Here is an 18,426-nt window from a genome sequence, read left to right on the forward strand (position 1 = left end):
TACTCGACCAACTACTCGACCAACTACTCGACCAACCACTCGACCAACAACTCCTCAAGGTCCGTCCTGTCTGCCTTTTGTAGCGCGGGGCTCCGCCCTTCTCTCCGCCTCGTTTTCGGCCCCGCCTCCCTTCGAGCTTCTTGGAGAAGCCTCTCGAAGGGAGGCGTGACCTCTCGCTCCCCCTCCACCCCGCGCCGTGCGGGGGCCAGGGGCGTCAGTCTTGGCTCAGAGCCAGGGAATTATTCCCCCAAAAAGAGGCCCCCACCTTTTCTCACCTTTGACCCCCAGCTCGGATCGCACTTCCCCCACACCGAGCGCGGAGAATTTCGACGGGAGAAACAGGCGGGAAAACCCCCGAGCATCGTTGTTGGTTTTTGTTTGTTCCCGGAGATCGTAAACGCACAGGGCCTACTGAATGGCGAGTGGCAAAGATGTGGCGTAGATGGTGGAGGTGGCGTGGTTGGTGCTGTGGTGGGATGGCATGGTTGTTGAGATGCTGTTTGTTTGAAATAAAAGATAGAACAGAAAAAATGGCTAACTCAAAGCGTCGCAGCCCAGATGGATCACATAAATTCCCTCTATACAACGGGTTTGGGCTAACTACACATGTACTTACAGAGATATCTCACCTGAGGGCCGTTTATGGTGTAATGCGAATTTCCTCAACCATTATATATATATATATATATATATATATATATATATATATATATATATATATATATATATATATATATATATATATATATATATATATATAGTGGGGCAACTGAGCATAACAATTGTGCATTTTGCGAGGAAAGCACAAAATTTGGCACACTAGTAGCGTATCATATTATGAACAGATTTGGATATTGGGCCATCTCAAAATTTTTGATGGCAGTGGAAAATGGCTGCCACAGCCATCAGCGGCTGAATTTGAGATGGCCCAATACAATATCCAAATCTGTTCATAATATTGTTACGGTTGTGGAAATTCGCATTACACCATAAAGAATCCTCAGGTGCGATATCTCGATCAGTCCATGTGTAGTTAGCCCACACCCATTGTATCGAGGGAATTTATGTGATCCATTCGGGCTGCGATCCTTCAGTTAGCCATTTTTTCTTTCTCTATTGTTATTTTCGACCATTAAGCCGCCAACAACGCAAACAGCCACTACCTTTACCTTCACAACTCCATCCCGCAAACATCGCTTCACCGCCATTCCCAAACGACACCATAACCATCAAACCACCACAGAAAACCCTCCACCACCTTCGCCTATCTCCTTCTCAACCAACAACCGCACCACCTCTGAACACTGAACGTCGGGCTGTCGAGGGCCCGTTCGGCGATTGGTGTCAAACGCACCGAGCCGCGAGCGCGAATGGTGGCCTCTCCGAGGGAGGAATTCGGATCCAAAATGATTCACGCCCACTTCCCCTCCGTCCAATGGGCGAGTGCGTGGCGGCTTGGCTCCGCCTCCAAGCGCGTGTTTGTGGAGTCCATTTATGCAAATATGCGCATCAAGGGAGGTTCACGCCTCTTTTTGCCCGACCAATGGCTGAACAGAGCGTGGCGTGGCCCCGCCTCCAATCGCATTTCGATCCGCATATTTGCATATCGGCTCCTCCTGAGTCCTATAAAGATGCGAGCGCAAAGCGACTCGCCGGAGAGAGGGTGAGTTGAGCTGGGAGGAGTTCGCGAAGAGTTGGAGAGTTGCGGAGGAGTTGCAGGGAAGACGGCGGACGGCGACGAGGTTGTGGTGTGGGGGTCGCTCGACTCGTCGCGGGATCCAGGCCAGCCAGCCATACCCCTCTCCCTGAGCATTAGCTATTTATTTATTTATTTATTTATTTATTTTGTTAATTTCCCCCCCCCCCCATTTGCGCTGAGATAGTGCCGAGGGGGCCCCCGTTCCTCCCCACCCTAAACGTGGTGCCAACAAGACCGCTCGCGCGGAGCACGCCGGGGAGGACTCGCCGACCACGCCAGGGCACGAAGTCGGGGCGCAGCGGCGCGAACATTGTGGCTTGCCCGCCATCGCGTCACGAGGACGCGGTTAAGATCTCCCCGGTCTCATGGACCTGGCCGATCCTCCAGGATCCACGTACATTTGGTCTGCGGACCTGTCTGCCTCCTCGCCTATGAGGATGGCTTTCTTTTTCCTTTGCTTTTTGTGTAAATGCTTGTGGTGGCACCGTCTGTTAAGTGAAACTGTGTAAGTGTTGCCGTGTGTCGGTCTTAGTCGGTAGTATCTCTCTTTTACTGTTTCTTTCTGTGCTTGAATACGTGCCTTTTATTATTATCACTGTGACTGAATACGTGCCTTCTGTGCTGTCTGTGTGTGTGAAATAAATGTGCTTGTTCAATTGTTCCCGCTTTGCTTCGTCTCCTTCCTTTTGTTGACTCTCCATCCTGCATCGCGTAAGAGATTGGTAGTGGGTGTAAGTTCCTGGTAACTAATCTGAACCATCGAGGTCGACGATAACTCCACTCGGTTATCTCAACAGTTCGGAACGAACCGCTTAAGCGGTTTGTGTCCGAAGTCGACCTGCGGCGAGGTACGATCGACCGATTAACCATCCGCGTAGGTACTTATGTAGGTCGAGTTTGGCGAACAACCCTATCCTACGCGTGGCCGATTGGCACGATTGTGGTCAGGTCGAAAGACCCACCCGTGACTAGCTCCCGGCATTGTTCCGAGAGGGTCACGACTGAATTGTCCGTCCGGTGGGCGACGTTCCGCGATTCGAGTTACGTGGCCGATCGCACGCCGGTGGGCGCAAATTCGCAACACTGGTGTCAGCGAGCGGGAAACAAACTCTCCCGTCTCCAAGCTAAATTTACGGGAATCGGTTCAGGGGTGAGTGGAGCGACCCCCGATTCCCTCCAAATTACGGGCGTACTAAATTAATCTCTTTCGAGAAATAAGATGGAGTCTCAAAGCGAGCGGGAGCCGGGTGTAGATATGGATTTAGAATGTGTCGAATCCATGGTCCAGGATGAAATCCCCGTGCAGGAAATGCTGGTTGTACAGGACGAACTCCCCCCCCAACCGAACCCAGAGCCCGAAATGGGCGCGGCGGCGTATGACACCTCCCCTCCCCCTCTCCACCAAAACCCCTCGATCCTGTCCGAATCGGCTCAGCCGAGCGCACCCGACATGGCCCAGCTATGTGCCATTCTGGCAGGAATCAGTGGGAATGTGGATGGCATAAAAAACAAAATGGATAACAATGTGCAAATATTGTGGGGTGAGATGCAGAACATGGGCCGAAGCCTGCAGGCGGGCATGAAGGCAATAACGGGAGCTCAAAATGGCGACGCCACGTGCTGGAACGAACGAGCTGAGGGGGAGTGCAATGGCTGTCAGGCCCGCAATGGAGGCGGGTGAGGACGAAATAATTCTGGAGAAGTGTTGGGGAGACGCGTGGAGGTGACGGAAACTGTGACTGTGACGCAAGGGGAAAAACTAATCGGGGTGACGGAGACCGAAACGTGTGAGACGAGACACGAGGTGACGACGGAAAGAATAAAATGTATAGAGACACGGGAGATAGAGGGTGAATTGGACGGGGTTGAAGACGAGCACACACACACACAGAGGTAGTGGAGGACAATGGGGGTGAGCTCGCGGAGCGTGTAGGGACCCGGTGCGGCAGCTGGATGGCCTCCTTCGGGAACGGAGGGAGACGCTATTCTACCTGGAAGCTGATCACGACCAGGTGGGTTCGGTCATGTCGAGCGAGTTCGAGGGGGCGATTGCTGTGGACGGGTGCACGGAGAGCTTGGGGGGTTTAGAGGCCCCGAAACCCCTTGTGGTGGCACTAATCCCCAGTGCGGTGGTCCCGATGTGTGTGGTGTCGAGGTGTGTGTTTACAAGTGTGGCGAAATGTGTGCTGCAACGCGCACATAGCCTGGGTGCAAGGGCGTGTGTGAGAGCGACCAGGTGGGTGACAAAGACCCCGTGTGTGGATGAGACCCCTGGTGTGAGTGCGCCCCCATGTGTGGAAGCGACCCCGCGTGTGAGTGGTGTGGTGGCAAGTGTGCCGAAGTGCGTGCCTCCCAGCATGCCGTGTGTGGAGGAGGCACCGTGTGTGGAAGGGGCCACGTGTGCAAGGGAAATGGCACGAGTGAGTGAGCGGCCGAGTGTGTGTGAGGTCGCTGTATGTAAGGGAGATGACGGTCGGCATGCGGGAGCACGCAGTCGCGTCTCCCGGTGTGAGTGTGATGGAGTGGAGTCTGAGCGTCGTAACATGCAGGTGTGCGTGGGTCGAATGACCACTGCGACAATTGAGAAACAGGGGCCGGGTAGCGGCCGTAGCTGTTTTGGGGACCACGCCGGGTTTGCCCAGCAGCGAGCGCGAGGTCCGTGCTGTGGTACGCACGAGGCTGCCACGTGCGTGCCTGCGGGAGTGAAACCCGGTCCGGAAACGCCAGTGGTGGATGTTGCCGATCCCGCGGACGGACAAAGGTTCGGCAGGTAGATGGGTTTGGACCGGACGGGTTCTCCACTCGAGCTTGTGTTTCGCTTCAACAGGCAGGGCACATGTGTTCGCGTGGGGAGCCCCTCGGAGTGCGAGGTTTGCTTTTGGGGTGCGCAGGATGACGTCATGGCTGCACGTGTGGTTGAAATCCGGCAGGAGGGGTTGAATCCCTTCCAGATGGTGCGGTCCGGAGGGACGAGGTACACGTGCAGCTGCTATGACGTCACGGGTAGGTACCAAGTGCGCGAGCTGCGAGTTGCCGCGCTGGTGCTGCGCAAAATTTGAAAAAATAAAAATGGGGAACGAAAGCAAGCCTCGCTTTCGGGTGAACAGGATTCCTGGGCAAGGGGTGGAAGACCCCCCCTGCCTGGGCACAGGATGACACCGAGTTAGGGGATGGGTTAGTGATAGCTAGACCGACTTCATGGAGCAAGGGTTAAGTCCTCATGGAGTCCGTGGAATGGATTAGGTAGAGGGATTTAGGTGAGCTTTAGGATGGGAAATAAAATGATTTATTGAGGATTTTGGAAGACAGAGACAGACTTTGAGTGTGTAGTGGGGACGTAGCTCAGCTACGTAGTGTTAAATGGAACGTGCTGGAGTGTAAGGGATGACGTGGGAGCACGAGTTAGTTCGGGGATGTAGTCAGCAGGATGGCAGAGATCAGCGATGTGTGTGTTGAAAAGCTGTGAGGTGAGTCCATGATGAGTGAGTGAGGCCAGCGGGTCTGTGTGTATGGAGCGAATGTGGAATGCATGGTGCGATGAGTGATTGGGGGAGGAGTGACTCCCGTCCAAGGGACCCCGGGGTCAGAAGAAAGTGAGTAAGCTGGGGTAGTCAAATTAACAAAAAAATGGAAGTCGTTTTGCTGTTGGTGTGAGTGTAGGCTCGATACCTATTTGGAGGGGTGCAGGAGCCCTGTTGACGGGCTGGGAGCGTGGCTGCGAAAGGTGAGCATCGCTGAGTGGGTACCCCGGGCACCGGGCTAGTCTGCCGCGCTCGGCCAAGGGCCCATGGGGGGCCGGGATAGCGTAGTGGGCACGGGTGCGCCCGCATGATGTGGGGGCCCGGGGCGCCATTGGCCGTGTGGGCAGTGCAATGGGCACGGGCACCCAGGGAAGGGGCCCAGGGCCCAGGGCGCCAGCCTGCCACGTGAGCGTTTCAGGGGAGTCGCCATGGAGGGCACTCCCCGGTGTTTAGGGAGCTGGTAGGCTTGGAGGCAGTATTGTGCCCGGGGGTGCCATTGTTAGAGAATCGGCAGAGGGTAGTGCCTGCCAAGGGAGCCACGCGTCCCAGCCACGAGACCGTGTGAGGGCACGGAAGGAAAATTGGGGGGCGAGGCCTGAAATTGTGAGGACACCAACACAGGCGACGGGAATCTGGGATTATAGAACCCGTAGATTAAGCGAGAGGCGCTTGTTGAAAGCCCCGGGGTAGTTTAAGAGATAATGGTTTCGGGTAGATTAGGAGATGTACCCCTCCGCACCATCCATCCCTTCGCTCTCGTTGGGGGCCGCTGGACCCACTTTGGGTTAAAGATCGCTGAAGTCTGGGGAGGCCATTCTGAGGCTTCGTTGGGCCTCGACACAGGATGCTCGCTCTCCCTTATTCCCCTCCAGGAAGGGAATGTAGGGGTTGGGAGTAGGCTTGGAGACGATAGGTTAGCCGAACAAGGATGATAAAGGGGGTTAGGGGACGAATTATAGTGGGAGGGAAAGAAATAAAAAGAAGATAAAAAACAATTAATTGGGGCTAAATTGGTTTTTACAAATTAAGGGAGTGGGTATGGACAGAGACAGGCAAAGGCGATAGGGCGGGAGGGAGACGGGTAGGTAGGTCCGAGCCCGCCTTCTGAGTGGCCAGCACCACCGAACTCCCTCCACCAACCTCCGCTGAAAGGCAAAGGCTGGCCAACTTCATCGGCTGGCTGTGTTACTTCAAGGCCTGTGCCGGCCACTTCATCGGCTGGCTGTTTGCTGCGAGGCCTGTACCGGCCGGATCGTCTGCAGCTGCTTACTACAAGTCCTGTGCCGGTCAGCTTCACTGCCGGCTGTGTTTTCACCAGCAGCCTTGCCATGCCTTGCCTGCCTGCCTTTGACATTCATGCCTGATGCCCTCATCATTTTGTCCCGTTCTGTTCTGCATTCCCCCCCCCCTTGGTTCAATGCCAAGTGCGCCAGGATCCTCGCGCAGGGACTGCCCTGATGGCAGCTGCAACACGGGACTGCACCAGCAGCCCGTGCACCGTTGTTTGTTTGCAACCATCCATCCACCGTTCCTTGTTTGTGTCGGCTTGAGTCCGCACTGTTCACTGTGCCGCAGGGACTGCCCTGTAGGCAGCCGCACAAGGAGACTGCGTTTGTGCAGCCCATACACCGTTGTGGTTCACTGCGTTCATTTAAAAGGGGGAGGCCTTAGGCTGCATGTGAGCAGCCGGCCACGTTCCCTGTCACCTGCATTGCTTGAGCCAGAGACTGCATGCGAGCAGCCTGGCTCCCTGCTAATTGCTTTCTCTTTGCAGAGTCCATTGATCCTGGGCCATGGTTTAGTGTAAAATTTGTAAGTTAAGGTTAAGATGTACTGTAAATATGAGTGCGCCCCCGGCATGTCTGTCAAGCGCCGGTAATTTTATTTAAGTCGTTTGAATGAGTGGGTTTGTTTAGTTAGTTACTCAGCCCGTAGGTTATTTATTTTGGGGACACGATTACCATGAATGTCACACTCAGGGATCCGAAGGTAAAACGTACTCTGGGAGAACTACACATGATGGCACACGAGAATTTGACGACTCGGAACGAGTCTGCAAATAGGGGAGGGATAGTGTTACGGTTGTGGAAATTCACATTACACCATAAAGAGTCCTCAGGTGAGATATCTCGATAAGTCCATGTGTAGTTAGCCCACACCCGTTGTACAGAGGGAATTTATGTGATCCATTCGGGCTGCGATCCTTCAGTTAGCCATTTTTTCTTTCTCTATTGTTATTTTCGACCATTAAGCCGCCAACAACGCAAACAGCCACTACCTTTAACTTCACAACTCCATCCCGCAAACATCGCTTCACCGCCATTCCCACACGACACCATAACCATCGAACCACCACAGAAAACCCTCCACCACTTTCGCCTTTCTCCTTCACAACCAACAACCGCACCACCTGTGAACACTGAACGTCGGGCTGTCTTGGACCCATTCGGCGATTGGTGTCAAACGCACCGAGCTGCGAGCACGAATGGTGGCCTTTCCGAGGGAGAAATTCGGATCCAAAATGATTCACGCCCACTTCCCCTCCGTCCAATGGGCGAGTGCGAGGCGGCTTGGCCCCGCCTCCAAGCGCGTGTTTGTGAAGTCCATTTATGCAAATATGCGGATCAAGGGAGGTTCACGCCCCTTTTTGCCCGACCAATGGCTGAACAGAGGGTGGCGTGGCCCCGCCTCCAATCGCGTTTTGATCCGCATATTTGCATATCAGCTTCTCCTGAGTCCTATAAAGATGCGAGTGCAAGGCAACTCGCCGGAGAGAGGGTGAGTTGAGCTGGGAGAAGTTCACGAAGAGTTGGAGAGAAGTTGCGGAAGAGTTGCAGGGAAGACGGCGGACGGCGACGAGGTTGTGGTGTGGGGGTCGCTCGACTCGTCGCGGGATCCAGGCCAGCCAGCCATACCCCTCTCCCTCAGGATCAGCTTTTTTTTTTAATTATTATTTATTTATTTATTTAATATATTTTTTTAATTTTTTTATTTCCCCCCCCCATTCGCGCTGAGATAGTACCGAGGGTCCCCCGTTCCTCCCCCACCCTAAACGTGGTGCCAACAAGACCGCTCGCGCGGAGCACGACGGAGAGGACTCGCCGACCACACCAGGGCACTGAGTCGGGGCGCAGCAGCGCGAACATTGCAGCTTGCCCGCCATCGCTTCACAAGGACGCGGGTAAGACCTCCCCGGTCTCGTGGACCTGGCCGATCCTCCAGGATCCACGTACATTTGGTCTACGGACCTGTCTGCCTCCTCGCCGATGAGGGTGGCTTTCTTGTTCCTTTGCTTTTTGTGTAAATGCTTGTGGTGGCGCCGTCTGTTAAGTGAAACTGTGTAAGTGTTGCCGTGTGTCGGTCTTAGTCGGTAGTATCTCTCTTTTACTGTTTCTTTCTGTGCTTGAAAACATGCCTTTTATTTTCATCACTGTGACTGAATACGTGCCTTCTGTGCTGTCCGCGTGTGTGAAATAAATGTGCTTGTTCAATTGTTCCCGCTTTGCTTCGTCTCCTTCCTTTTGTTGACTCTCCATCCTGCATCGCGTAAGAGATTTGTAGTGGGTGTAAATTCCCGGTAACTCATCTGAACCGTCGAGGTCGACGATAACTCCGCTCGGTTATCTCTGCAGCACGGAATGAACCGCTTTAGCGGTTCGTGTCTGAAGTCGACCTGCAGCGAGGTACGATCGCCCGATTAACCATCCGAGTAGGTAGTTAGGTCGGTCGAGTTTGGCGAACAACCCTATCCTACGCGGATGGCCGATTGGCACGATTGTGGTGAGGTCGAAAGACCCACCCGTGACTAGCTCCCGGCGTTGTTCCGAGAGGGTCACGACTGAATTGTCCGTCCGGTGGGCGACGTGCTGCGATTCGAGTTACGTGGCCGATCGCACGCCGGCGGGTGTGAATTCGCAACAATATGATAGGCTACAAGTTTGCCAAATTTTGTGCTTTCCTCACAAAATGCACAATTGTTATGCTATATTTCGCAAAGTTGCCCCACTAATATATTGTTGCGAATTCGCGCCCGCCGGCGTGCGATCGACCGCGTGTCGTCAAGAGCAGCCGCCACGCCCACCGGAACAGACAATTCAGTCGTGACCCTCTCGGAACAACGCCGGGAGCTAGTCACGGTTGGGTCTTTCGACCTCACCACAATCGTGCCAGTCGGCCACCCGCGCAGGATATGGTTGTTCACCAAACTCACCTAAGTACCTGCGCGGGTAGTTAACTGGGCGATCGTACCTCGCCGCAGGTCAGCCTCTGACACGAACCGCTTAAGCGGTCCGTTCTGTGCTAACAGTGATAACCGAGTGGTGTTATCGCTGACCTCGATGGATGTGATTATTTATTGGGTGTCTAAACCCCAGTGCCAATCCTTTACGTGATGCAGGATGGAGGGTCAATAAAAAGGAGACGAAGCAAAGCGGGAACAATTGAACAAACACATTTAATACACACTCAGACAAGCACAGAAGTCACGTATTCAATCACAATAATAATACAAGGCAAGTTAAGGAAAGGCACGTATACACAATCACAGTAATAACAATAAAACAAAAGAGATATTCCGACTAAAGACTGACACACGGCAACACTTCAAACAATACTAATTCGTCAGACAGGTGCCACCCACAGACATTCACACAAAAACCCCAAGGAAAAAGAAAGTTGCGACTTCCCTGAATGCGTCGTCCAGCGTTGCGTTCTCGACCTCGAATCCGAGCCTCCCCCGATGCGGTCTGCGGCTCGCACCTCGCGCCTGCACGTGTCGCCGCTCAACGCCACGAACGGGGCTTCCAGCACTATCTCAGCGCGGATTATGGGGGAGGGGGAATTGTTGATGCTCGAGGTCGATGAGGGGAATGGTGGATGCTCCGTCCCGCTGGCGTGGCCTCGGGACCGCGGGCTGATCGCCTTGGCACCTGACAGAAGGCTCGTTCTCCTCCGAAGCAGACGGCAACAGGGCCCAGGACGATGATGCGCCGACTCGACTCTCCACTTCCCCAACTTGACTCGTAGACGAACTCTGACTTGACTCGACCCATCTCCCGACTCTGCCCCACCGACACTGCCAGACTGACTTGAGCTCCGTTCGGTTCTCCGACCCCTTCAAGCTCCACAAGCTCCGTTCCTACTCTTCCCAGTCTCGCTGCTTCCAGGCTGCCGTGAGCTCCGTTCTGACTCTTCCCCGTTCCACCGACTTCCAGGCTGCCGCGAGCTCCGTTCCGACTCTTCCCCGTTCCACCGACTTCACTCGTTCCAACCCGCCCGTGTGCGTCCTTTTATACCCCGAGGGAGGGGCGGGTATGGTAATTTTCGGATCAAAATGACCTTGGGGGGCGGAGCCACGCTCGCCCATTGGACGGAGGAAAAGGGGGCGTGAACCTCCCTTGATCCGAATTTCTGGGAAAAGTCGCTATTCTCCCGTAAAGGAAGGTGCTGGCGGTTCGAAGTCCGCCACGATTCTGGGCCGATGTTGGGCGTGAAGAGGAATGTGAAGGAGGTTAGAAGTCCGCCGCGATTCTGGGCCGATGTTGGGCGTGAAGAGGAATGTGAAGGCGGTTAGAAGTCCGCCGCGATTCTGGGCCGATGTTGGGCGTTAAGAGGAATGTGAAGGCGGTTAGAAGTCCGCCGCGATGCTGGGTCGATGTTGGGCATGAAGAGGAATGTGAAGGCGGTTAGAAGGCCGCCGCGATGCTGGGTCCTTGTTTGGGCGTCGTTGGAGAATGGCGCGCGAGACGATGTTTGTGGGGGTGAAGGTAGTGGCAGTCTGGTGGAGTTGTTTGGGGGTGGTGGCGATTTGGTGGTGGAGTGGTGTTTGGTCCAAAATAACGACAGTAAAAGAAAAACGGCTAACTGAAGATCGCAGCCCGAATAAATCACACGTAGTCCCTCAATACATCGGGTTTAGGCTAACTACACATGGACTTACCGATATATCTCACCTGAGGACTCTTTATGGTGTAATGCGAATTTCCACAACCGTAACAATATCATCTAACCTAAGAAACACATTTGTGACCCAGCTGCATTCATCATTGCTTTTTATTTATTTCTTAATTATTATTTTTTGTGACTGACTTGATGAATCACGATCAAGATATAGGTAAAAGAAAAGATACGAAGTTTAAACCCGTCAGAAGTCCAAGGGAAGCGGTGTATTGGGGGCACGTCTGCTCTGCACTGCTGGCAGTTTGAATTTCCATTCCAGTTTTGGATAAATTTGTGTTGTCCTTCCCCTCCAGCAGCTCGAACTGATAGTTTAATTTGGCTGATCGTTGCGTCGTCCAGCAAATATATACAAATATATACAAAAATACAGCAAATATATACAGATATATTTGGCTGATCCACCCACCCCTCCCCTCCCACCCACCCCTCCCCCTCCCCACCTCAGCACCATCCACCCCATCCCTCTTCCACCATTCCTCTATCTCCCATAACCTCCGATCCACCATTTCCCCTTCCCTCACTCCCGGAGAGAGCGGGCATGGTCAAAGGTGCCTATGCCTCTGCAGTGACGTGTGGTGAGGCGTGCGAAGCGTGCCAATTCATTCCAGTAATAGTGAGAGTTGCATTGTCTGATTTTCATATGCAACAAATATCCCCTAAATGTGTAAGGGGGTGTGTCCATTTGGGTCGCGGAAGACGTGTGATAATGAAGAGAGAAGTCTGCATTCCAATGTATAATGGACACCACACCATGTAAATTGGGCATGAATCCTGTCCTGCTGACTTTTTTTTTTTTTTTTTTTTTTTTTTTTTGTATACCTTGGTCGAGGCTCGTATGAGAGCTAACACACAACTCACAGCAAGGAGGCATGAGACAAGAGGGGCGGGAGTGGAAGGGACAAAACATTGGGGAACAGACACAGGTGAACTGTGGAAGGGAGAGGGATGGGGATGGGACGGGGAACATGGCGAGGGGAAGATGGACATTAAAGGGACTTTCAGGAAGGAAAGCAGGAGAATTGAAGGAAGTGGGCTTGGGTGGATTATCGGGGGTAGAAAAGATCGAGGATTTGGATGGGGGAAGATAAGAGGTGGTGGTGAACAGCTGTTTTGAAAGCCTGAAGGGAAGAATGGGAAAGAATAGAGTGAGGAAGTTTATTCCAAAGGCGGGAAAAAAGAGGAATGAAAGAGTGAAGATGAGCAGTGATTCGTGATTTTGGTAGTTTTACCAGAAGGGGGTTGTTGGCGGACCTTGAGCGCCCTGTGGAAATGTGGTTGGGACAAATCGCAGAGAGAGCAGGGGGGCAAGGCTGGAGAGGAGTCGGTAGAAGACAGAAAGACCACCGACCAACCTGCGGTGATTGAGTGAGAGGCCCAAAGACTCAGCTTCATTGCGGGAGATGCCAATGATCTTAAAAGCCCTGGTTTCGACAGCGTGAAGTCGAGAAAGGTGGGAGGCAGGAGCACCAGCCCAGAGGGGAGAGCAGTACTCCATCAGGCTACGGACAAAAGCTTTGTAAGTGGTCAGGAGCTCAAGAGGGCCGAGGAAGGACTTTGCACGACGGAGGATTCCCATTCGGCGACTGGCTTTTGAGGCAAGGTTGGAAATGTGACTTTCCCAGGAAAGGTCATGGCAGATAGTGAGACCCAGAAGCTTGAAAGAAAAGACTTCTTCCAGAGGATTGTTGAGAAAGTGGATGGGGGGTTTTGTAAACGGTCCTTTCGAAGAGACATAGTGAGAGTGTGAGATTTGTCTGGATTGAAAGACATGTTCCACGTGTTGGACCAGTTTGTGATTTTATCCAGATCTGCAGTGAGCGAAGAAGCTGCTGCTTGCCGGTCTGAGGGATGACAGATGGTACGGCAGAGGGTTGAGTCATCGGCAAAGAGAAATAGAGGATTTTCCAGAGAGTCCGAGAGATCATTGATGAAAACCAGAAAAAGAACAGGGCCCAGAACGCTACCTTGAGGAACTCCAGCCTGCACAGGAAGAGGGGATGAAAGAACTCCATTTAGGGCCACACGTTGACTGCGACAGGAGAGGAAGTCTGCGAGCCATGAGTGGAGATGGCCTTGAATACCATGGGCAGAGAGTTTGGTGAGTAGGGCAGGGTGCCAGACTGTGTCAAAAGCACGTGATATGTCCAGGGATACGGCTCGGATTTCCTGTCTGGCATTGAGGACCTCCATCCATTGATGGGAGAGCAGTAGCAGCATATCTTGGGTAGAGTGACCTGGTCTGAAACCAAATTGATGATTGGAAATCAAGCCATTGGAGAAGAGGAAGGATTTCATGTCTGAAGCGATGATGGATTCCATAACCTTGCTGATGATTGGGAGAAGGCTGATTGGTCTATAGTTACAGGGATCTGTTTTTGCACCTTTTTATGCAGGGCAGTGATGTTAGCAGATTTCCAAGCAGATGGCAGATGACCTTGGGAAAATGAGAGGGTGAATAGAACAGAGAGAGGGTGAGCAAGAGCAGAAGAGCAGGCTTTGAGGACACGTGGGCTGATGCCGTCTGGACCGGTTGCAGAATCTGACTCGAGGTTTGAAAGCAAGCTCTCCACCTTGTCAGGAGAAAAGGATACAGAGTCCAGGGACAGTTGGGTGCGACTGGGTAAAGTGGGTAGAGATAGTGATGGGTTTGGGACACAAGATTTAGCTGCAAACACCGAGTTTAGACATTCAGCTTTATCACGTGTGGAATCAGCAGTGCGGCCATTTGAGGTAAGGGAGGGGATGGAGGGGGAACATACACCAGAAACAGATTTGATTAAACGCCACCAGGATTTTGAGGAGGGAGAGAGGTTTGAGAGTTCAGACTTGAGATGAGAAAGATGTTGTTTTCTGGCTCTCCTGAGGGTAGATACACACTTGTTCCGAGCTTTGTGGAAAGAACTGAGATTGCCCTCAGTTGGGTTTGCTTTCCATGAGGCAAAGGCAAGTTGTTTCAGGACAACTGCCTCGCCACAAGCTTCAGTAAACCAAGGGCGGGAGGAAGGGTAAGACAACTGAACACGAGAGGGGATAAATCTGTGCATGAGGGAGAGCAAGTTTCTTTGAAAGAATTCCCAGGATGAGTTGATGTTTGAGAAAGTAGTGATAGGAGACCAGTCTGTAAGTTTGATGGCTGCTCGGAGACCCTGCCAGTCGGCTTGAGTGAAATGCCAGACTCGACGGCGGTGAGGTGGTTCTCTGATAACAGCCAGAGAGATGTCCACTTTAATAAGGACGTGGTCAGAAGAACCAATTGGAGCGAAGGAAGAGCAGCAGATATTGTCAGGGAAATTTGTCAAAATCAGATCCAGAAGAGATGGAGTACCATTGGTTGAGATCCGGGTCGGGAAGTTGACCGATTGAGTCAGTCCCAATGAGTCACAGAAAGCTTTTGCTGATGTCCCATGGCAGGTGAGAGAGGTACCCACACCTAGCCAACTGGCGTGATGACAATTGAAGTCGCCACATAAGAGGAAGAGAGAGTTTGGATGAGAAGATAGAAGATGGTCCATGTTTTCGGAGAGTGAGGTGTAGATGGAGTCATCACTGTTCGGTGGACGGTACAGTACACATATAAACATGAGGTGGGAGTGGAGGGGAAGCCGAAGCCAGAGGTATTCCTGGGGGTGTGGGGGAGTGAGAGCAGTGCAGGGAGAGTGAGGAATAGAGTCTTTGATGAAGAGAGCAACACCTCCACCAGGACGAGGCTCAGGTCTGTCATACCGTAAGAGGGAGTAACCAGGGAGAGATACTTGGGAGTCAGACACGTCTTGGGAGAGGAAAGTTTCTGTTAGGCAGATAATGTCTGGTTTGTCAGTGGCAACCTGCATGGAAAGATCTGAAAGGTTTGAGCGAAGGCCCCGGATATTTGAGGTCCACACTTTTAATGAAGAGGTAGGGGAGGAGGCTTTTGGTGCAGGAGGTGGAGGGGGCGGGGAGGGTCGGACGAGGGACGAGGGGGAGGTAAGGAGGGTTGCTGAAGGAGTGTGGGGTATTGCAGAATAGCGAGGGGAGGGGGCCGAATGAGGAGGAGAAAAGGCTCTGTGGTGCTGTGAGAGAGGGGGGACAAGAGACAAGGAAGATGGCAGTTGAGGATTTGAGGAGGTGGAGTGAAGAGATGGAGGTGAGAGGGCAGTGGAGGGAGGCAGGTTGGTGGATGAGAGGGGGGGCAACTTAGAGAAGGAAGAGTGAGGGGGATGAAAGGTGGGAGAAAGGTGAGGGGGGAATTTTTGAAAGAGGTGAGAGGGAGGCTTGGAGGGAGAAGAGTGGGATGGTTGCTTTGAGAGTGAGAGTGAGGGGTGAGGGGGGTGAGTTGGCACTGAAGTTGGAAAAAAAGAATGGTTGATGGAAAGCGAGCATCCATGGCAAACTGTGGTTTTTAAAAGTTTCAGGTCAGACTTGGTTCCTCATTGATGAAGTGTTCGAGCTTGTGGTTTATTTGCCTAACCTTTTAATTTTTTTATTTATTTACTAACTTCGAAAATAAACAGGACAGAACATCATAAATATATGTGGAAAAATTAGGGGCCCAGACCAGGAATCTAACCCAGTTCCTCCGGAGGGAGTGTATGTGCAAGAATTGCGTTGCTCAGCTGGTGTGTCGTCCAGATAGCTGAGACGGCAGAGCACTGATACGGTTTTCCAGAGGACCTGAGTTCGATTCCTGGTCTGGGCCCATCATTTTTAACCTCCGCCATCGAAGGTGGACGGAGGTTACTGTTTTCACCCCTTTCTGTGTTTATTTGTTTGTTTGTGAACAGTATTACGGAAAAACTCTTTGACGGATTTTGACGAAACTTTGTGGGGGGATAAGGTATGGTCCAAGGATCATGCCATTAGATTTTGGACTTGGTCCAAAGTCCAATATGGCCGCTATGGCGGCCATTTTGAAAAAATATTTTAATTTTTGTTTTTGCATTTCTACATGTTTTAAGTGATTTCCAACCCAAAAAAACAAAATTTTGCAACTTTTTTTCCAAAAAATTTCGATTTTATTTGAAAAGTATTTGAATTTTTTTTTTGCATTTCTCCATGTTTTAAGTGATTTCCAACCTCCCCCCCCCCAAAAAAAAATTTGTTGGAGAAAAAAAATAAGATTTTGCAACTTTTTTTTCAAAAAAATTTCGATTTTTTTTATTTTTTTTTTTTTTTTTTTGGGATTTCTACATGCGCGTCGATCTAGTTTAGTTTATTCAATCGTGGTTCAGTAGAGTCTGATCTGTTTTGACCTACAATGAATAGGATATCGGGTTCACTTAAGTGACCCAGCAGTATTCACTGCAGAGGTTTTGCACTTTATCGAGTGCTCCCCCTTGAGTTCCACATATATTTGTGGTTATATTTATTTATATATACGTTTTATCTGAGCCCAATCGAAATAATAAATGATCACAGTCCCAAGACACCAACCCCTCACTTTTCTTGCACCAAGGTTGTTATGCTGTGCCCGATTTCCCAAAAAGGCACGAAGCAGAGTGTCCAACCCGCTCAGTGTCTGAGCTCTCGGCCATATTAGGTAGAAAGGAACCCGTCACTGCATTTGGTTGCATTTGTACAGTATTCTTGTACTTTTACAAATGCAACATTTGTTCAGCTTTTTCCCTCTGTGTGTGCTGGCAAGAAAGGTGCACACCTTTCTACTCCAAGAAAGGATACATTTTTGTGTGCGAATGTTTACATGATGGGACAATTTGTTATTCTACAGAACGCTCTGCACCGAGCTGTTCGTCGTATTTTCCTTCAAGGTTTGACCTTTTTTCCTATTAGTTTGTTCTGAAACATCAATTCAAATCAAATAGCTGGTTATTTTTGGAAGCGGAGGCAGCTATCAGTCATGCTGTCAGACCGGTACCCTCCCCGGCCCGACCCACACTCTGGCTGTGTTTTACGACTTCACTTGCTGAGCTCGAGGTGTCCATTGTTTTTTTTCATTTGTTTGTTTTGTGCAGGACTGAAATGTATGAGCACTTTTTTGAGCTGCAACTGAAGATCGTTTTGTAAAAACATGGTAAGAATTGGAGGGACAAGCGATCTGTTTGTCCATGTCACACACTGACCTACACAGTTGTTTCACAAGATGTACAGCCATACCGACTCTGTATTGGGGGTTTGCTGTGGTTACTATTCACTTAGAAAGGTCTAATTTGTTTTATTTATTTATTCTGCCTTGCGCTGCAGCATATCGCTCTTGTAATATTTAATTGTGAAAGCACAAATTGTAAAGACGACATCGTTTACTTGTTCCAGTAGCTCTTTCTGTGGTCAGAGTAAATCTTGAACGGAAGACCCAAAGGCTGATAGTTTGTTTTTTTTGCACATCCCGCAGATCTGCAGTGATTCGAGTTCTCCCATCCATAGCCACTGCTCGGGATGTGTGTCCAGACGATGTCGTTTCATAGGGGAGTCAGGTAACACCACTTGTCCGATGGTGGCTTGCATGCTCGGCTGTGGTGCACGATTCCACATGTGCAAGAAGCCAGAACATGCATGTCTCTGCCCCTTGGATCGTGTCCCTTGTATCAATCAGGGCTATGGTTGCCCTTTAACCATGGCCCGGCATCGCCTTGCCCAGCATCTACAGGTACGTTCCTCACCCCCCCCTTTTTCCGAACCACGACTCACAGTCATCTGTTTTATCTGCATTTACTATTTATATTGGTCGTCCCCCCCCCATGAATTGTGAAGCACCCAGGAACCTATCCCCATTTTTCAATTTAAACAATGCCCTGACATTCGTGGATTTGACATTCGTAGCATTTTCCAAGAATGTATCCCCGCGAATAGCCGAGTCCGACAATATATGTATGTATGTATGTATATATATATATATATATATATATATATATATATATATATATATATATATATATATATATATTGCTACGAATTCGCACCCGCCAGCGTGCGAGCGGCCGCATACCTCTAATGGCAGCCGCGTCGCCCACCGGTCGGACAATTCAGTCGTGACCCTGCTTGGAACTACCGCCAGGAGCCAGTCACGGGTGGGGGTCTAACCCCACCACGATCGTGCCAATTGCCTACCCGCGCAAGATAGGGTTGCTCGCCAGATCCGATCTCCCTAAGTAACTGCTCGGGCAGTCGACCGGGCGACCGCACCTCGGCGCCAGTCGGTTCAGGACACGAACCGCTTAAGCGGTCCGTTCCGTGCTGCAGCGATAACCGAGTGGATATTATCGCCCGACCTCGGTGGATGTGATTCTTCGTTACTGGGTGTTTGAAATCCTCTAC

The 18,426-nt window shown here is 51.3% G+C and overlaps 1 protein-coding gene across 4 annotated transcripts in view; it reads left to right on the forward strand.

The window, feature by feature from the left end:
- LOC147034247 (F-box only protein 40-like) overlaps nucleotides 1-18,426 on the forward strand; it is a 50,509-nt gene that overhangs the window by 3,179 nt on the left and 28,904 nt on the right. For all 4 annotated transcript variants that reach the window (XM_085879328.1, XM_085879319.1, XM_085879308.1 and 1 more), the window contains exons 2-3: nucleotides 17,127-17,185; nucleotides 17,504-17,758. In XM_085879328.1, the coding sequence (XP_085735454.1) occupies nucleotides 17,183-17,185; nucleotides 17,504-17,758 (258 nt within the window). In that variant the 5' untranslated portion in view covers nucleotides 17,127-17,182. The remainder of the gene's footprint in view (nucleotides 1-17,126; nucleotides 17,186-17,503; nucleotides 17,759-18,426) is intronic.

Source organism: Eptatretus burgeri, chromosome 1 (genome assembly GCF_056783735.1).
Source record: "Eptatretus burgeri isolate ZD-2024b chromosome 1, Ebu_testis_v1, whole genome shotgun sequence".
Taxonomy (NCBI): domain Eukaryota; kingdom Metazoa; phylum Chordata; class Myxini; order Myxiniformes; family Myxinidae; genus Eptatretus; species Eptatretus burgeri.